The sequence below is a fragment of the Lonchura striata genome, chromosome 5 (genome assembly GCF_050655825.1).
Source record: "Lonchura striata isolate lonStrDom1 chromosome 5, ASM5065582v1, whole genome shotgun sequence".
NCBI lineage: Eukaryota > Metazoa > Chordata > Aves > Passeriformes > Estrildidae > Lonchura > Lonchura striata.
The window spans coordinates 68,998,144-69,014,768 of NC_140707.1; the positions used below are offsets into that span (position 1 = coordinate 68,998,144).

Consider the following 16,625-nt stretch of genomic DNA (forward strand, 5'->3'; position numbering starts at 1 on the left):
TCATCTGCCTTTTCAGATGCTCTCACAGCATCTTCTGCCAGTCCCAACCCAGCCCCTGGCTCCTCCATTCAGCTCCCTTTTGGTCCTCATCCCATCTGGGATGTCACAGCGCTCCTTGCACTGTCTCCCTGTTCCTCCTGGCCCCAAACCTAACCAGCCACTTCACCCAGCAGGACCTCAGCCAAACCAAATTATTTTTAAATTCCTGCCTGGCAATAATCCACAGCACACCAGGTGACTCATGGGCTCGGGCAGGCAAGCCCAAGGGCAAACTGTCCTGCTGACACTCAGGTTTCTATTCTTGCTCCTCTTCCATTTCCATTCCTTGTCCTCAGACGTGCCCTCCAGTAGGCATGAGTCAAGCTCAAAAAATGCCAGGGGAAAGAGAAATGCTGTGGTCACCTCTTCCCAAACACTGGGGCAGGCAGCACCTACTTCTGGTGGGTAACTCCTGGTATTTGCCCTGCTCTAATCCACCCTGATCTTTCCCTCAATTAGCCTCTGGAACAGATTGAACTCTCACACTGCCTAATGAGCTTATGGGTCTGGTCCACTCCTTCCTGGTACTGTGCCTCTGACTGAGCCTGGCACGAAGGAGACAAGCTGCTCTCTCCTCCCAGGAACACAGCCAGGTGTTCAGCAGGTGAGCATCCTTTCTCAGCCTCTCTCCTTGCTTTTTCTCCTGCCTTCTTGAAACACTCATTGCTTTTGCCCATTTTCATCCTGCCTGGGGCAAAAATAAGTGTCTAATTTTCTTTGTGTGCTTTGATGCTTTCCAAACTGGGGCTATAGAGCTTGAGCAGGAGATTAAAAAGCAGAGACTTTTGCCTGCAATGACATTATTTTGGTATGGGATATTTGTTCAAAGCTCACATTTTGCTGTTGGCTCACTACAAAAATAAAATAAGAGACCCACCCATGGTAAATGTGGGCAAGGCTTAGTCCTTCTTGGCCAGAGAGGGATAGAAATTTTCCACCCAACACAGACACATGGAGCAGTTGCTGTTAAGAGCAATCCAAAAATATTACCCAACTGTGGCCACATCTGGGGGTTATTTTCATAGCATTCCCTGTCTCTTTTCTTGTGTGTGTGTGTGTGTGTGTTTTTTTGATGATCCACCTTCAGGGTGCAAGTGATCAGGTGTGTGGGCAGGGGTGGAATCAGGTACAGGGAGCCACAAACAGCCACCTCAATGCCAAGGCTCTGGCACATGGGTGAGAGGACAAAGCAGAAGAAGTTGATCTGGCAAACGTGGCTTTGGTATGAAATGATCATGGGAGATGTGTTTTGGGACCACAAGTGAAGCCACATGATCCCACAATGGTGGCACCTTGCCCAGGTGTGCCCAGCCCGGGCCAGCTGTTACCTGCTGTCTTTGGTAGGCTGAGAATGTCCTTTCCAGGTCTTCAAGGTCCAGGATTTTGAACACTTTTGTGTCATCTATGTTGGTCCACACGGTGCCTGCCAGCTTGTTCTGCAAGACAGTGGGAGCATTGCGGGCTGGGGTCCTCACCCACTGCCCTTACATCAGCATCCAGCACCTCCAGTGTCCCTGCCCAAATTATTGCCCAACTCACCTCTGGAAGCTTGGACCAGTTGAACGACTTGAGGGCGTTCGTCGGCTGAGGGATGCTCTTCTTCTTGAAGGCCATGCCCGGGGGTGGGCCAAGGGGAGGCACCAGCCCACCCAGGGGTGGGGGGCCAGGGGGAGGGGGGGGACCCCCTGGAGGAGGTGGTGGGGGAGGCGGTGGGGGACAGACCCCTGGGAGTGGTGGGGGTGGCGGAGGGGGAAGAAGAGAGCCGGGAGTTGGGGAAGGTGAAGGGCCACCAGGTGCTCCTGGTGGCATGGGAGGTCCTCCAGGACTGGCAGCACAGATCGCCCTCTGGGACAGAAAGAGGAACAGGGATTGGTCATATGCAGTTGGGGAACACCAGCTAAGAAATACCCCCATGCTGATTTTTAATTAATTTGGTTCAATTTTAGGAAACAAAAGGAAGCATTCAAAGACTTCAACACTCCTGACTGAGGCTCAGTGCAGCTGAGAGGCAAATCACCCCATCACTAGGGATTGACACCTTGGTGGCTCTTCCAACAAGCCTCTTTCTCAGTCCCCCCATGCAGCTCAGCCTCCTGGAATTACCCCATAGCACATGCAGAGGGTTACAGAGTTACCCCATTACACAGCAGGAGCAGGTTTGAGGTCTCACCCTGCTCATCTCGTGGAGCTGTGCTGTGAGATCTGCCACTTGCTGCTTGACCTGCTTATGCTCGCTGGACTCCTTCTCCAGCTTCTCCTTCATCTTGTTCAGCGTTTGCATCATCTCCTCCTTCTCCTGGGCCTTGGCATCACACTCCCGCTCCTTCTTCTCCAGCTTCTGCTGCAGCTCTGTGTGCTCTGAAACAGCCACAGGAGACCACTGGTGGGTGACAAACACTCCTTTTTGCCAACAGCAGCCCCACACTGCCCTGCAGAGAAGCTGCAGCTGGCAAAAGGGAGCCTGTGCTGTGCCTCAATACCCCATTTGGAGCCTCTCCATGAAAAAATATTATTTGCTTTGCCCATTTGCCACGTCAGCTCCATGGCATGATACTGTCTGAGCCCTTCAATAAAGCCTGCAGATACATGTATAAATAAACATACAAACACATGTGTATGCTAACTGTTTAGCCAAGGTTAGCACTGACACTGTGTATTTCTCCATTACCCACCTTTTCTCATTTTCTCTGCTTGTTCTTTCCACTGTTTCACTTCATTTTCATTGACTAACCTGAAAGGAGAAGAGATGGAGCACATGAGACAATCCTACTACAGCAGATAGGAGACCATCACCAGCAAGGAACACAACTGAGTAAGTGGGATTTAAGTCTCCCCAAGTGGTACACATAATAGCTCTGCTGTGTTACGTAAAATTTATCAGGGAGCACGCAAAAACTCCTTAATCTCAAATATTACTTGCAAGTGCTGTCTAACAAAAAGGATGGGCTTAATTGCTAAGGTGGGGTGAGTCCTGGGAAGCCAACAGCTCCAGGGATGTCCAGTCAAGGAGCAGGAACATCACTGTGTGACAGCAACGAGCAAGGAGCGGTGACACTCGAGCACTTACATTCGTACAACATTTTTAATGTTGAAGTTTTCCAGGGGAGTGGCGTCGGGGTCCTGCCCTTTGTCACTCTGGATGACAATCTGCTGCACGATCCTGTCGAGCAGCAGCCAGTACTGGACAGTGTTGCCACTTCTTTTATCTGCAGGGAAGGAAGGGGAGAGACTGACGTGAGCACAGGGGAGGCTGTGAGGCTGCTGGGCAGCAGGGCTGGGCTGCCAAGGCTCCAGCAAGCCGAGGCTGTGCTGGGACTCACAAGGCATCTGGAGACAGTGGTGCAGGATGGACATAAAGTGCGGGTACGCCTCGCTGTGCGTCAGCCTCTTCCTCGTCAGCTCGAACATCTGAGTTGCACTTTTGGTGTCAATGTGGACCTGTGGGCAGGAGCCAGGCAAGGTCAAGGCCACTGCACCCTCAACAGGGTCTCCTGTTCCCCAAGTCTCAGCTCCACACCCCATGAGCCACCCCCACCCCAAAACTGACAGACAAACTGGCCGCACTGCCCTGCGAGGGGCAAACAGAGCTGTTGGGCAGGCAAAGGACAAAAGGGCTACAAGCAGGCTCTAGGACAGGACAACAGGAAAGATTTCCAAGCTCTACATTTTATCCAAAGACCACTCTTTATTCCTTTGACCACTCTTTTAAAACTAACTGTGACACTGGGTGCCAGCATCTGTATCAGCAGCATTTGTACTCACCAGCTCAAATCTTTTGGCAAACTCCAGTTCATCTTCATTCCTAAGCATTTCAAAGAAATCTAAGTGCCTGAGGAAAGAAAGGGGAAAAAAACAAACCAGAACAACCTGTTAAAAGCAGATATGAATGTGACAATCAATAAATTACAGGCAGCTGGTCTGTTAGTGGATCAGACACTGGGAGGGTTTGAAACACCAAGACTTCCTAGTCACTACAGAATGTTCAAGGAGCCTTTTGGGATGGCAAGAGGTGGATGAGGGTTGACAGCATCCCCTGAACCCCTGATGGCACATCCTCCCCAGCTCAGCCCTGCATCAGTATGCAGCAAAACCGTGTTGGAATTTTTTTCTCCCTCTCTGGAGACAGCAAGGAATTTCTGTAAGAGGTGTGACTCTAGAGCCATGTGATTTCCCCAGAGGCTGACACCTGAAGCAAGGACAGCAGACAAAAAAAATCACACGTGTGCTGAGGGTCATTACTCACCGGTCAAGGGTTGAATTTTCATGTTGTCTTAGTTTATCAATGACTGGCTGGATGCCGAGCATGAGGAATTCATATCTCAGATGGAGTCTGAAATCCAGGCTTTCCTGCAAGGGACAGTTGTGGGCTCAGCACAGCAAGTTCACTGCAGTGAACACCCCAAGCACAGCCCAAGGCCTCCCTGTCCCAGAGCCCTGGTGCTCACCACGCCTGCGCCCTGACTCAGGACGGCGTTGATGAAGGACATGATGGCTGTCTTGAGGCTCACTTCATCTCGGTACCGGCCCGTGCTCTTGTCCAAGTCATTGATCAGCGTCTGCCAAACACGTGGTGTCAGTTCAGTGCCCTGGGACAGCCCCAGTGCTGGCCCAACAGCCAGGGAACACGGGCAGGAACGACTCCTCGGGATGCTCCCACGAGGTGATGCAGCATCAGCTGCTGGCCACCCCAGCACCCATTTGGGCCAACACCAGCCCAGGCAGGTTTGCTGCAGCCTTGCAGAGCTGTGATCCCAGTGACCCTGCACAAGCAAGCCTGTTTTTTTTGGTGGGTGTCACCCTAAAGAACTGTTTCCTCCCTCCTCAATCGGCTGCAGATCCCATCAGACACGGCTCTGGGGTAATTCTGGATTTTTCAACTCGCAAACAGCCATAACAAAACATTTGCAAGCTGCCACTTAGGGACAGGAATGCTGAATTTCAAGGGCTGAGAGGTGAGAGGAGACACACTGTTGTGCTTTGGAACAGAGGAAATCTAGGGAAGTGATGTAAAACTTCTTGCTCCCAAGGATGAAGATAATTTTAGAAATAAGTAATGAAAATTTTTACTCATAAACATCTCATCTTTAAAACAATATTTTATGGGGTATCTTTAAAACAATACCCCATAAATCAACATAACCCATCAACAAACTGTAAGAAAACTTGTAGAAGACAGGAGGGACTTCAGGACAACAGGGTTCCCCAAACCCTGATAAGCTGCTATCAGAGAAGGAATTAGAAATCACAAAAGAACTGTTTTTTTTCCCCTCTTATAAAAATGTCTCCATAACATTAACAAAAAAACTTCTCTCCCTAAGTAAACTGAAAAAAAAAAAAGTTTTAGAAATAATAAGCTGACTAGAAATTTTAGGTTTTGTTTCTTTACATTATCAATAAGAAAAAAAAAGGGTTCTGGAGTGAAGTGCTCTGAAGAGTTTAATTCCTAGTACCTTTTCCCTTTTAATTACTACTAATAAAATCTTCTTCATACCCTTTTAAAGTTTTAAACCTGCTTTACCTTTCTCCTAATCCTATCTCACAACAAGAAGTAAATACACTAATAACTAATCAACACCAAACCCACCACACTCTTTAAATATTAACAAAAAAAAATTCAAAATTAGTAAAAATCTCAACTTAACAAACCAAAACCCACTACAAACAACAAACCCACATACCTGAAAACGAGTCCTTTCACTGGCATATTTCTGGTAGTGCAGCATGGCCTCCAGTACCTTCTTGTGGCCCCCAGGAACCAGGCACACGGCGCCCATGATTTCCAGCACTGCCACCTTTGTCTTTATATTCTCTGTGCTCAGACTCTGAGCAATTACATTGATGCTCTCCAGGTGGGCCAGGACGTGGGCCCTGCCCAGGGAGTTGTTCATTAGTGCTTTTATACATCCAATGAGCGAGGTATGTATTCGAGACTCTGCTGTCTCATAGTCCATGCTTTTGAGGAAGTTGAGGATACATGTTAAGCCATCCAGGTCGATGAACCGGGTCACAAACCTGCCAGAAAAGGGGATTTTCACTTTAAAATAAAATGCTGAAGGTCTGCCTTATCCTCAAACAGAGTCTGTTATGTACACCTAAAACCTTTCTGTATAGTTCTTCATGGATAGCAGAAAGCCTGAAGGGCTGAGAATCACAAGGCTGGAAGAGACCTTCAAGATTATTGAGTCCAACTACTTCCCTAACACCTCAACTAAACCCAGGCACCCAGTGCCACATCCAGGCTTTGTTAAACACATCCAGGGATGGTGACTCCACCACCTCCGTGGGCAGTCATTCCAGAATTTTATCACCCTTTCTGTAAAAAACTTCTTCCTAATATCCAACCTCCTTCCTAATATCCAACTTCAACCTAATATCCAATTCCCCTGAAATTGTCTGCGGCCCAGACACAGGGATGAGCTTGGTGCCTGGTTGCCTATGCTACAAGGTTCTTCAACTTGCACAAGATTCTTCAGAGTGAGGATATTTCAAAGAGAACCAGCTAACCCAGCCATCACCACAAGTCTCAGGGTGGAGGTTGGAAGTTTGCAGTCACACTGCAAAAAATACCAGCCTGAGTCTTGAGACCAGTTTTGAACTGGAAGAAGACCCCAAGCCCTGAAGTCACCTCCTCATCAGCTGCAGACACCTCAGTGTCAGCCTTTCTGCTTTCTGCTACCTCTCCTGCCTCACCATCCACACCCTTCTCCTCCCTCAGGCACAGCTCCCCAATTTTAAGGGATTTCTGATTTTTACATGACCCACATTGCCACTGAACAGAAAGCAGACAGCAAACAGAGGTCAGTGCCCCAGGCAGATTCACTGGAGCTGGCAGACACAACAGTGCACACTGCTGAGGCATTTTGGGGCCCCCATGCCCAGTGCCATCCATGGTGGGTGTCTCTGCTTTGGCAAAAGGCATGGGCTCAGAAAGCAAACGAGCCAAGAACATCCCAGCACTGAGATGATTTTAATTCCAAACAAGCCATGCAACAAAGGGGGTAATTGCAGGCTTGGGGAAAACTGCTTTCTCTGCTTCAAAGCCTCCTCTTCTTCCAGCCAAAGTCAATAGGAAAGTTGGTGTTCATTTCCCTGGGTGCAAAAATAGGTTCAACAGGTAAAATCTTCTATGGAATCTGCTGCATCCCTCAAAAAACACTCAAACTTTTATGGATTTTATAAAGTTTCATGCTCACTGCAGGGGCCAGCACCCACAAGGTCCAGGTGTCACAGAAATCAGGTGCTCACCCTGGACCCTGGGAATTTCTTATCATCATCCACAGGTGGAAGAGGGAAAGGTATTTACAAACAATAGTGCATTTGTTTCTTCCATAACCAAAACAAATCAGGCACTTCCCAATGGAACATCTTCCCATCAAAAGATGTCAACCTGAGGCACTTTAAGTGTTGCAAAAGGGTGCATGCAGACTTCAGAGAAAACAAAATTAGGAAAAGCTCCAGACATTCAGAAAGCATCCCAGCCTTCATTTATCCTCCCATCAAAAATTGTTTTCCATTTCATAAAAGCCTGAAGATTCATGTGACTTTATTGCCTTATAAATTGCAAGAGGAGTTGAAGTTGAAACAAAGGTCCTAGCTGACCAATAAAAATTGTTGTTTTCTTTGAAAAAAAACACAAAACACAATCTTTAAGGAATTTTTACCTTCTGTTCAGTAAAAAGGAAAATTTGTAAAAACAAAAGTTGCCTGATTTGCCTGAACAGACAGAGAGGTCTTGGTCACTAAAAGGACCAAGAAAAAGGAACAAAATGACAAAATGTGACACAAAAAAGCAGTTGGTGAAACAAAAAAAAAGGCAATTAGTGCCTCAGAGTCCTTGCCTCCCTCACCCTGTAAAGCTCCCATTTATATTCCTATTTAACCCCCTGTTCTGCCAGAGAACTCAAATCCAACCCCACAACAGCAGCAAGGAGGGAAGGGAAGGGAAGGGAAGGGAAGGGAAGGGAAGGGAAGGGAAGGGAAGGGAAGGGAAGGGAAGGGAAGGGCAGGGAAGGGAAGGGAAGGGCAGGGAAGGGAAGGGAAGGGAAGGGAAGGGAAGGGAAGGGAAGGGAAGGGAAGGGAAGGGAAGGGAAGGGAAGGGAAGGGAAGGGAAGGGAAGGGAAGGGAAGGGAAGGGAAGGGAAGGGAATTGCCTCATTGGTTTTGTCCGCAGTGCAGTCTTCAAACTTTCGATTGTTTTATTTCTCTCCTCCTCATCTTCTTTTTCCAAGGCGATCAGGGATTTTCTCTGGGAAGGAGGAAGGCAGGAATCAGAAGGGGAATCTCCCTGTATGCCCAAGGAGTGGCAGTGCCCACCACCCACTGTGCCAATCCATGGGGATCCTAAACCCATCCTGGAAGTCTAGAATCCTTATGGCAACCCCAGAACTTGGGAAAAGGAGCAGTGAGGAAAACCACCCCATGGTCTGCAAGGAGACAGCCTGGACTGGGGACAGAGAGATGAAGGCACTGCCTCCAAGCCCCCCAGCAACTCCTGCTCTGCTCTGCACTGGTGTGGCCTCACCTTGAGTTTTTAGGGCAGTTTTGGGCACCACAATGTGAAATAAAGGCATCCAAAAAAGGCATTAGGCTATTGGAGATCATCTAGAGTAGGCCACAGGGATGGTGAACAGCCAACCCAAGTCTCCCAGTGCAACCCAGCAGCGTGCATCTCAGCTGGGGACAGTGGCTGTGTGCACAGCATGCATCTCCCACACTGGATTTTGCTCTCCAACTGGGGCTGGGGCTGGGATTTGACTCCTGCACCAGGGCTGCCTGCTCCCTGGGCATGCACGAGGCACAGCTACAGCTGAAAGCTCCCCAAGTGATTCCTGCACCACCCAACAGTGCTGGGCCCCCAGAGGTGTCAGGGTGAGCCCTGCCAGCCCTGGCTGAAGTTAATCCAAAGCAGAAAGGGTTCCAGCAGATATGAGGAGCTGTGCTGACCCCTCAATTTAACCCAGCTCCTCTTCAGCAGCATGTCAGGGAGATCAAAGCCACCCTCCAGGCATCTGGCAGGCTTTGATCACAAGCTCTGCTCAGGCTCAGGGTTCTGCCTGGCTGGCAGCCCATGGCCAGGACTGGGTGCTCCTGCCTTCCCAGAGGGAAGCAGCTCATTCCCCCCTGGCTCACAGCCCCTGCTCATCCCTGGGAGTGTTCAAGGCCAGGCTGGATGGGGCTTGGAGCTACCTGCTCTGGTGGCAGGGGGTTGGAACTGGATGTCCTTTTAGGTCCCTCCCCACCCAAACCCCATCCATGGATCTGTGATTGCACGGACGCCCCTGGTGCCTTAGGAACATCTCTCTATTTTGCAGCTGTACCTGTTGGTCTAGCAGGTGGCACTGCCACCCTCCCAGGCATGATGATGGGACATTGTCCCCACCCTTCTGCTGCCCCACACGGGGCTTAGAGGCACCAGGGCTCTGGGGGAATACTCACAGCAGCCATTGAATTCAGCTGATCGATGTAGAACTCTGGCCAGCTGGTGGCTCCTTTATTTTCTTCCTGGTCCTAGATAGGGGATAAAAAAAGTGAAACAAAGCCAGATTAGTAAAAAATAGTATTAACATTCCCTGCCCTTCATGACCAACCATTTCTGAAGCACCCCTGAGCTCTTGCATGACTTCATATTAATATAAGTGTGACTTTCTATATTCTGAGCTTACCCCTGACTCCAGCTATGCAAACATTGCCTGGTTTATTGAACTGCCACAAATACAATTACATCACCTGCCTATGACCAAACACTGCCCCACTGGTCCTGCATCAGTCTTGTGATTATCAGCTTCAGGGAAACCATACTGAAATTTTACATTCAAATCTCTCATTTCAACTCTACAGTGCCCTTGAAGCTTTGGCTGCACAGCCTTGAATATGCTCAGGGGGGAAAATGTTTACAAGCAATGAAGAATGTTTAAATGTGACATGATCTAGGCTGCACTCCTGGAGCAGAACCATGACTTATCAACATAGCAACATCCTAAGAGAGACTCCAGGCAAAACAATTCCTCTGGGGACTTCATAAGTCACTGGGAGGGAACATGCATCTGGCAATGTCACCCCTTAAATGATGTCACCCCTGGGCCCATGATGTGTGACACTGAGTGATGCAGAGCCTCATCTGGCCATCCTGGTCCACGATGCCCTGCATCTGTCAGGGCTCATCAGGGGTTTTCAGGTTCTACCTTGTTCTTGTAGGACATGATTGAAGAAGCTCTGAGCCCAGCTCAGACAACTAGTGCTGCACATTCCCAGGGGTGCATGGAGTAAGTAGGTAGAATTTGAAGGAATACTTCATAATTAAACTTTTCCCCCCAATTTATTTTCCTAAAGACATATATATATATTAAAAGAAGAGGATTTCACAGCAGAAATGCCACACAGGTCTAGGCTGGAGTGAACAAATTCTAAACAAATCCCAAACATTTCCATCAGCAACCACCTTGTGATCACTGCCTGACTGGCTGCATGGCTCTGCCCCTTCCCTAACTTTAAGAGATGCTTGTAAACCTCATCCCACACCACAAACACCTATGGTGGGTATGGTGGGAGCTGATGATCTCCTCTCTGCCCCCACATCTGTGCTTGCAGACAGCCACGGCTGCTTTCAGCAAGCCCCAGGAGCAGAGTCCCAAACATTTACCGTGGCTCAAGAGGCTTATGTGGAAATTTTGTGCATCCAAACTTCCCAAGCTGCAGCGTGCCAAGACGAGGACAAGCAGAGTCAAGGACAGGTAATTTGGACAAGGCTCAGTTCGGTCCTGGGCAGAACAGCCTGTGCCTCCAGACCTGACCCTTCCTTCCACCATGCCTGGCTCCAAGGTAGGGACAACACAAGGTTGAGAGCACCAAGAGGCCTGGAAACCTCTGCCCTTTGCTCGAACACTTTTCCTGACCCCAGAGTCCTTCAGAGATGCCAAGCAGCTGGGCTTAGGCTCAGGCCAGCTGTCTGCTTGGTGTCAGACTAGTGCCAACCCTCTCCTGCCAGCTGCCTGTGCCCTGCCAGGGGAAGGCTCTGCACAAAGCTTCTGGGCACTCTGATTTCCCCAGCTCTCCTGCCCCACTTTAGAGTCCAGCATGCAAATGTATTCTAGGGGACTGCAGAGCTGGAACATTCACAGGTGCCTTGAACATGGTCCAGTCACCTCCTGGAGGTGTCAGAGAAGGTCTTTCCCACTGTCCCTCTAATAAGGAGCATCTCTTTCCCACTGTCAGAACCCCAGCCTGGTTCAGGGTTTCCGTGTGGTGGAAAAGTCTCTCCTCCACCCCGAGCTTCCAAAGAAAAACTCTGCAGGCTCTTGTTGTTCGGTCTCAAGGCAGTTTATTGCAAGTTATCTAAAAGATTTTCTTCTGGGGCTGTTGTGGTTTGCTCACAGCTCAGGCAGAGGCACACACACACCCTGACATCCTCTCTGACCCCGACTGCTTCTTCTCTCCCCGCCCAGAGCTGCTGCTCTCTTTTATATGGTACATTACGTGTTACATGGTTACAGTTTTTCCCCAATGCCTATTACCTATATTAAATGGTGCTTTTCTATCTTTTATATGGTACATTACGTGTTACATGGTTACAGTTTTTCCCCAATGCCTACTACCTATATTAAATGGTGCTTTTCTACTTTAAACTGATCCGTAAGCGCCGGCATCACCAAGAACATGGAGGTAAGGAAGAAGAAAGAGGAAGGACAGTACCGGCCAAAATCCCTCCATCTTAAAACTTCAGACCTCCATGTACAAAGTAAAACTCCCCCTGTACAGGACTTAAAACCCCCCTGTACAGCACTCAAAAGATCTCCCCTCTACTTTGTGACTACTTCTACTATAATATCTAAACTTTTGTGACTTCTTGTTCTTCCTGCAAGGTTGGTAACTCATTCCATGGTTCAAATCCAAAATCACAGCTGTTTCCAGCTGCCTGCCAGCGTCTCAAATGCTTCTGACCTGGGTCTGGAACCTCCAAAAATGTCTGAGGGATATTTTGAGTTCCAACACCCACCAGAAACACCAGCTGGGAAGGGTGGCAAGGTCCCCACCAAGGCACAGCAGCAAGAGGTGGCCAGATGTGCCCAGCCACGAGACCTGGGCAGGGAGTGAGATCCGTGCTGAGGAATGGGGAGGGAAAGCAGCAGGGCTGGGGCATCCCACATCCCAGGACCTTCCCACGTGCTGAGAACACCTGTGAGGGATGTGGACCTGCTGCTCATTTAGGGTTGAAAGGAGCAGTGGAGCAAATAAAGGTCTCCAGGGGGTGAAGGGGAGGCTGAACAACAAAATTGGCTAAACTGCTCATTTATAATTAACGTGCTGCATTATAAATATTTCCCTTTGCTCGGCTCCCTCAGGCTCTTGCATTTCCTCCCTGAAACCCCCAATTTAGAGAGTGCTCTCAATTAAGTGCAGCAGAACCTCATTAATTCCAATGAGCAGCTGGGCAGGCTCGCTGGAAAGCAGCTTCCCAGGCAAAGGGGGACTGCACAATAAAGCAGGCAAAGATCAGGGCACAGGCTTCCCTCCCCTCAGCTCGCTGCAGGACGTTGCTCAGTGGTAATTACTGGGGCTAATGGTCCACAGCACATTGATAAGTGTCCTTTGGTGTATTCCTGGTGGTAAAGAAATCTCCTGACAAAGCGACAGCCCGGAGAGAAGTGAGTCACAAGGCTCTGCTCAGCACCGGGAGGAGGGAGGAACCTCTCCAGCATCAGGGTTTGAAAAGTTGAGGGTGTCAAATGGTTTCCCAGCATGCAGAGTGGGTTTTGCAGCCTGCCTTCAGGGAGGGATGCCCAGACACAAAGCTGAGCACCTCCAATGTGAGTACCTCCAGGATGTTCCACTGCATCACTGAGCATCTCCCATTTCTTATTCTCTGGGCTGAGTCTGCTGTGTGTGCTCTCAAGCAGCAAAGAAGTGAGGGCTGATCTGAACCCTGCTGGAACCCAGACTGAGCTGCTCTGTTAGAGACACACTGATGGCTTTAATTGCACATCAACATCCCTCACTGTCCTCCAGGCCCCGATGTGCCACCACATGGGCTCAGCTGCAAAAATTAGGACATGCCAAAGTTGCACAGACAAGGGCAGACCTTGCTGCATCCCCTGCTTTGTTCCACCTGCACCTCTCACCTACTTCTTCATTCCAGGGACCTGGCAAAACCACAAATCCCATCAGCTGCCCTGGTGTCACCACGTCGCCCTCTCATGCCACAGCCTCTGCTGTCCCTCATCCCTGAGCTCTGTGCTGATGGATGCTGCTCTGTTCCATGGTGGCAGGGGCTGTTGTGATGTGAAACCCATGAATGAGCTCCATCCCCTCCTCAGCACCACAGGGAAAGCAGTGCCCAGCCATTAGCAGGAGCTCTCTCAATGAGGGTCACCAATCTGCCAGTTCCAGCCATCCCTTTGCTCTTCCCAAGGAGATTTCACACTCCTGTCACATCTTGGTGATGAGTCTGACACACATCTCAACACTGCCACAGCCTTTGTGCCTCCCCCTCGGAGTGTCAGCAGCTCCCACAGGCAGAATTCCTTCTCTTCCCAATGACCACTGAACTGACGAGGTGGGGGCTCAGCCAGTGGTGGCTCAAAGCAACTTCAAGGCTGGTCTCAACCTCATGCATGTCATGCAACCTCACAGCATGTCCCCATGGTGGTGGAGAGGAAGACACCTGTGATGCTCCTCAGTGCTTTGTCACACCTGCTTTGCTTCCTAAACAAGCTTCTGGCAACATCTTGCAGCTCCTCAGTGTGCAGGTGATGTCACATCTGATCCAGCATCCTGCTTCCCTACAGAGCCCATGGTGGTAACTTTGGGATAACTGGATCTGGAGCTGCTTTGAGATGATTGATGGTGGCTGGCTGAGTTCCCCACCCACCTGATGTCCTACAAGGCTGGAAGGAAAGGGCTGGCTCACAGCAGCCAGCTCCATGCAAGCCCCAGAGAGCCCTTCAGTGACAGCAGCTGTGGCTCTTCTCCAAGGTAGCAAGTGACAGGACAGAGGGAAATGGCCTCAGGTTGTGCCAGGGGAGACTTGGGTTGGATGTCTGGAATAAATTCTCCACTGAAAATGTGGTCAGGCACTGGAACAGGCTTTCCAGGGAGTGGTGGAATCACCATCCTTAAAGTGTTCCAAAAAGTGGGGATGTGGCACTTGGGGCCATGGTTTAAGGGTGAACACGGCAGCACTGGGCTCATGCTGGATTCAGTGATCTCAGAGGTCTTTCCAACCTTAACAACTCTGTGATTTTGGTGGTTCAGCTCCCTCTTGGCACCACCTGCAAGGCTGGTCTGCCCCAGGAGAACTCCCCAGGAAAGTCACAGGAAGGGATTAAAAAATACCCTCTTCAATTGGCACCAGCTGCAAAAACAGAAACACCCCCTTCATTTTTACACATTGTCCTGACATAACTTATTTTGCACAGTGTTCCCCACCCCTCCTTGCTTCTCCATAACAGCAGAGCAAGGGAAAGCTGACAGCTCACTGCATTTTGGCAACCCCTCCCTCCTGGGTGATCCCCCTGGATGCTGTTTGCAAGGTCAGGGAGGAAGCAGGCTGTGGCATGGATGGGTTTTAAAGCCCAGGGGGTCTGCAGCCTGTATGAGATGTTTAAATCCAGCCCAGCCTTTGCAAGGGGTTTGCTGGTGGACGTTTGGGCCCAGCACAGCCCCCCAAGGCTCCCTCATCCCTCCAGGCATCCCTGGAACGGCACCTGAGCAATTCCATAAAGCTGCTTCCCCACGGAGCCACGCTGCAAAGGGCTGGAATTTCACCAGACTCTCCCCAAGCTGGGATCTCAGGGTCTGAACCAGCCCAGCCCAGCCTGCTCTGGTTTTCCATATGCTAACACTTGCTATACCCTCTCCTCCACAAACACACACGTGCCCCTGTACGCTTTTCCCAGGGTTTAGGAATTATGCTCCCCATAAGCAAATATAGCATGACCAGATGCCTTTGGTAGTCAGCTGGTTCATTGTTTGAAAAGCTTCACTTCAAAATCCAAAAAGATTGCTAACAGATGCATTTTTTGGCCGGTGAGCGAGAAAAACCTTGCTTAAACAAAAGTGTGTTGTGATTGGAACTAAAAGGGGAATTACCTTGAAAGATAAAAACTATAAACATTTCCCAGTGGAAAACATCCCCAGCCATGCAAACAGGCAGTTTCTCTCGCTCAGCCTGAGCAAATGACACCTGAGATGGTATTTCAACCTGCTGCTGCAATAACAGCAGGGATATCTGGATGTCCAGAGGTCATGAAATCCTTCCCATCCATCCCAGGTGACCCTGGAGCGTGGCAAAATGCCGAGCTATTTTATCCTCCCCTCCCCTGCATGCCATCTTTGTCAGCTTTTGCTCTTAGTTCTGCTACTGCAGCAAAAAATATGGGGAATTGATGTTTTTTAAATGAAGGGAATGGAAGGCAAGCCCCATGAAGGAGCTGAGGAGGACAAGTGGAAGAACGAGCTGGAAAGCAAAGCTCTCTGGAGGGAGTGGGTGGAAGGAGCAATTGGAAGGGAAAGAGACTGTCTGCCTGGGAAATAGAGGATTACTGGAGAGACATCACTCATTTATTACATATTTCCCCTGAAAAATCACCACTGCTGCCTCTTCCTAGTGCAAAAGGATGCTGGTTTTTATCTGACCCCTGAGGAAATTTTAGATACAAGCTTTGCTTCAAAGTGCTCAGAGTGATGCACCCAGGGTTAGTGATGCCACTGGGTTTTCAACACAAGCTTACAGAGCTCAGCATCCCTTGGCATCCCTGCAGGTGGCTCTTCCTCTACTCCAGCTTTAGAAATGCTCAGCTGGACCCAAAGGGAGAGGGGCAGAGCCAGACCCTGCATTCACATTAACTGCTTTTCACTACCCATCCCTCCCACCTGGTTATTTATTCTGAGCTTCCAACACCCTGTACCCACCTATATTTTGAAGCTCATAAAAGCCACCCTTTGAGCTGCTTTAACAGCTTGACATGAGCTACAAGGGCTGTCAGGAGCCAAATTTCCTGTGGTAAAACAGGTCCTGCAGATCAAGCACGAAGGGTTAATTATTAACTCCCTCTGGAAAAAGGCCATCCTGAGTCACACTCCTCCACTGAGGCAAACCCACAGCCAAAGAAACAGCAAATCTGGAAACCCTCCTGCTTCCTCCCTGAGCTTCCGAGCAATATCCTCTCCTGGAGAGCAGGGCCAGCAGGGAGTGAAGTATTTTGGGATGAGCTATGAAACGAGTCATGGCCCAGAAATACCACTTCTAAAAGCAGATTTCATCCCACTGTCGCTGCATCTCTGCCTTTGCATTTCCCTGCTTTTCCCCAGCCACAGAGGGGCTGACAACTTCAGAGAATAATCTTTAAATCTCTCTCCTGACCCCAGCACTGCATGGCTGCTGGATTTAGTGCAGACTTCAGCTCCTCCTCGGGCTGCTGCTGACAGAGCTGGCCAGCCCCATCACGAGATGCTTTTTGTCTCTCTGTCCCCTGAGTGATACAGGAGGGTTGGGACCACGAGGAGCTCATGCAGTGCAATCCCCAAGGATGGGATCAAACCCACCGCCTCCACAGATGGAGAATCAGGGAGGACAAAGCCTCCACCCTGCCA

The 16,625-nt window shown here is 49.7% G+C and overlaps 1 protein-coding gene across 2 annotated transcripts in view; it reads right to left on the bottom strand.

Moving 5' to 3' along the window:
• DAAM1 (dishevelled associated activator of morphogenesis 1) overlaps positions 1-16,625 on the bottom strand; it is a 91,345-nt gene that overhangs the window by 20,951 nt on the left and 53,769 nt on the right. For both annotated transcript variants that reach the window (XM_077783912.2, XM_077783911.2), the window contains exons 5-16: positions 9,474-9,545; positions 8,189-8,283; positions 5,718-6,051; positions 4,485-4,595; positions 4,283-4,386; positions 3,802-3,868; positions 3,360-3,477; positions 3,107-3,245; positions 2,712-2,770; positions 2,210-2,397; positions 1,579-1,884; positions 1,368-1,475 (exon numbers count right to left, since the gene is read on the bottom strand). In XM_077783912.2, coding sequence (XP_077640038.1) covers positions 1,368-1,475; positions 1,579-1,884; positions 2,210-2,397; positions 2,712-2,770; positions 3,107-3,245; positions 3,360-3,477; positions 3,802-3,868; positions 4,283-4,386; positions 4,485-4,595; positions 5,718-6,051; positions 8,189-8,283; positions 9,474-9,545 — 1,701 coding nt within the window. The remainder of the gene's footprint in view (positions 1-1,367; positions 1,476-1,578; positions 1,885-2,209; positions 2,398-2,711; positions 2,771-3,106; positions 3,246-3,359; positions 3,478-3,801; positions 3,869-4,282; positions 4,387-4,484; positions 4,596-5,717; positions 6,052-8,188; positions 8,284-9,473; positions 9,546-16,625) is intronic.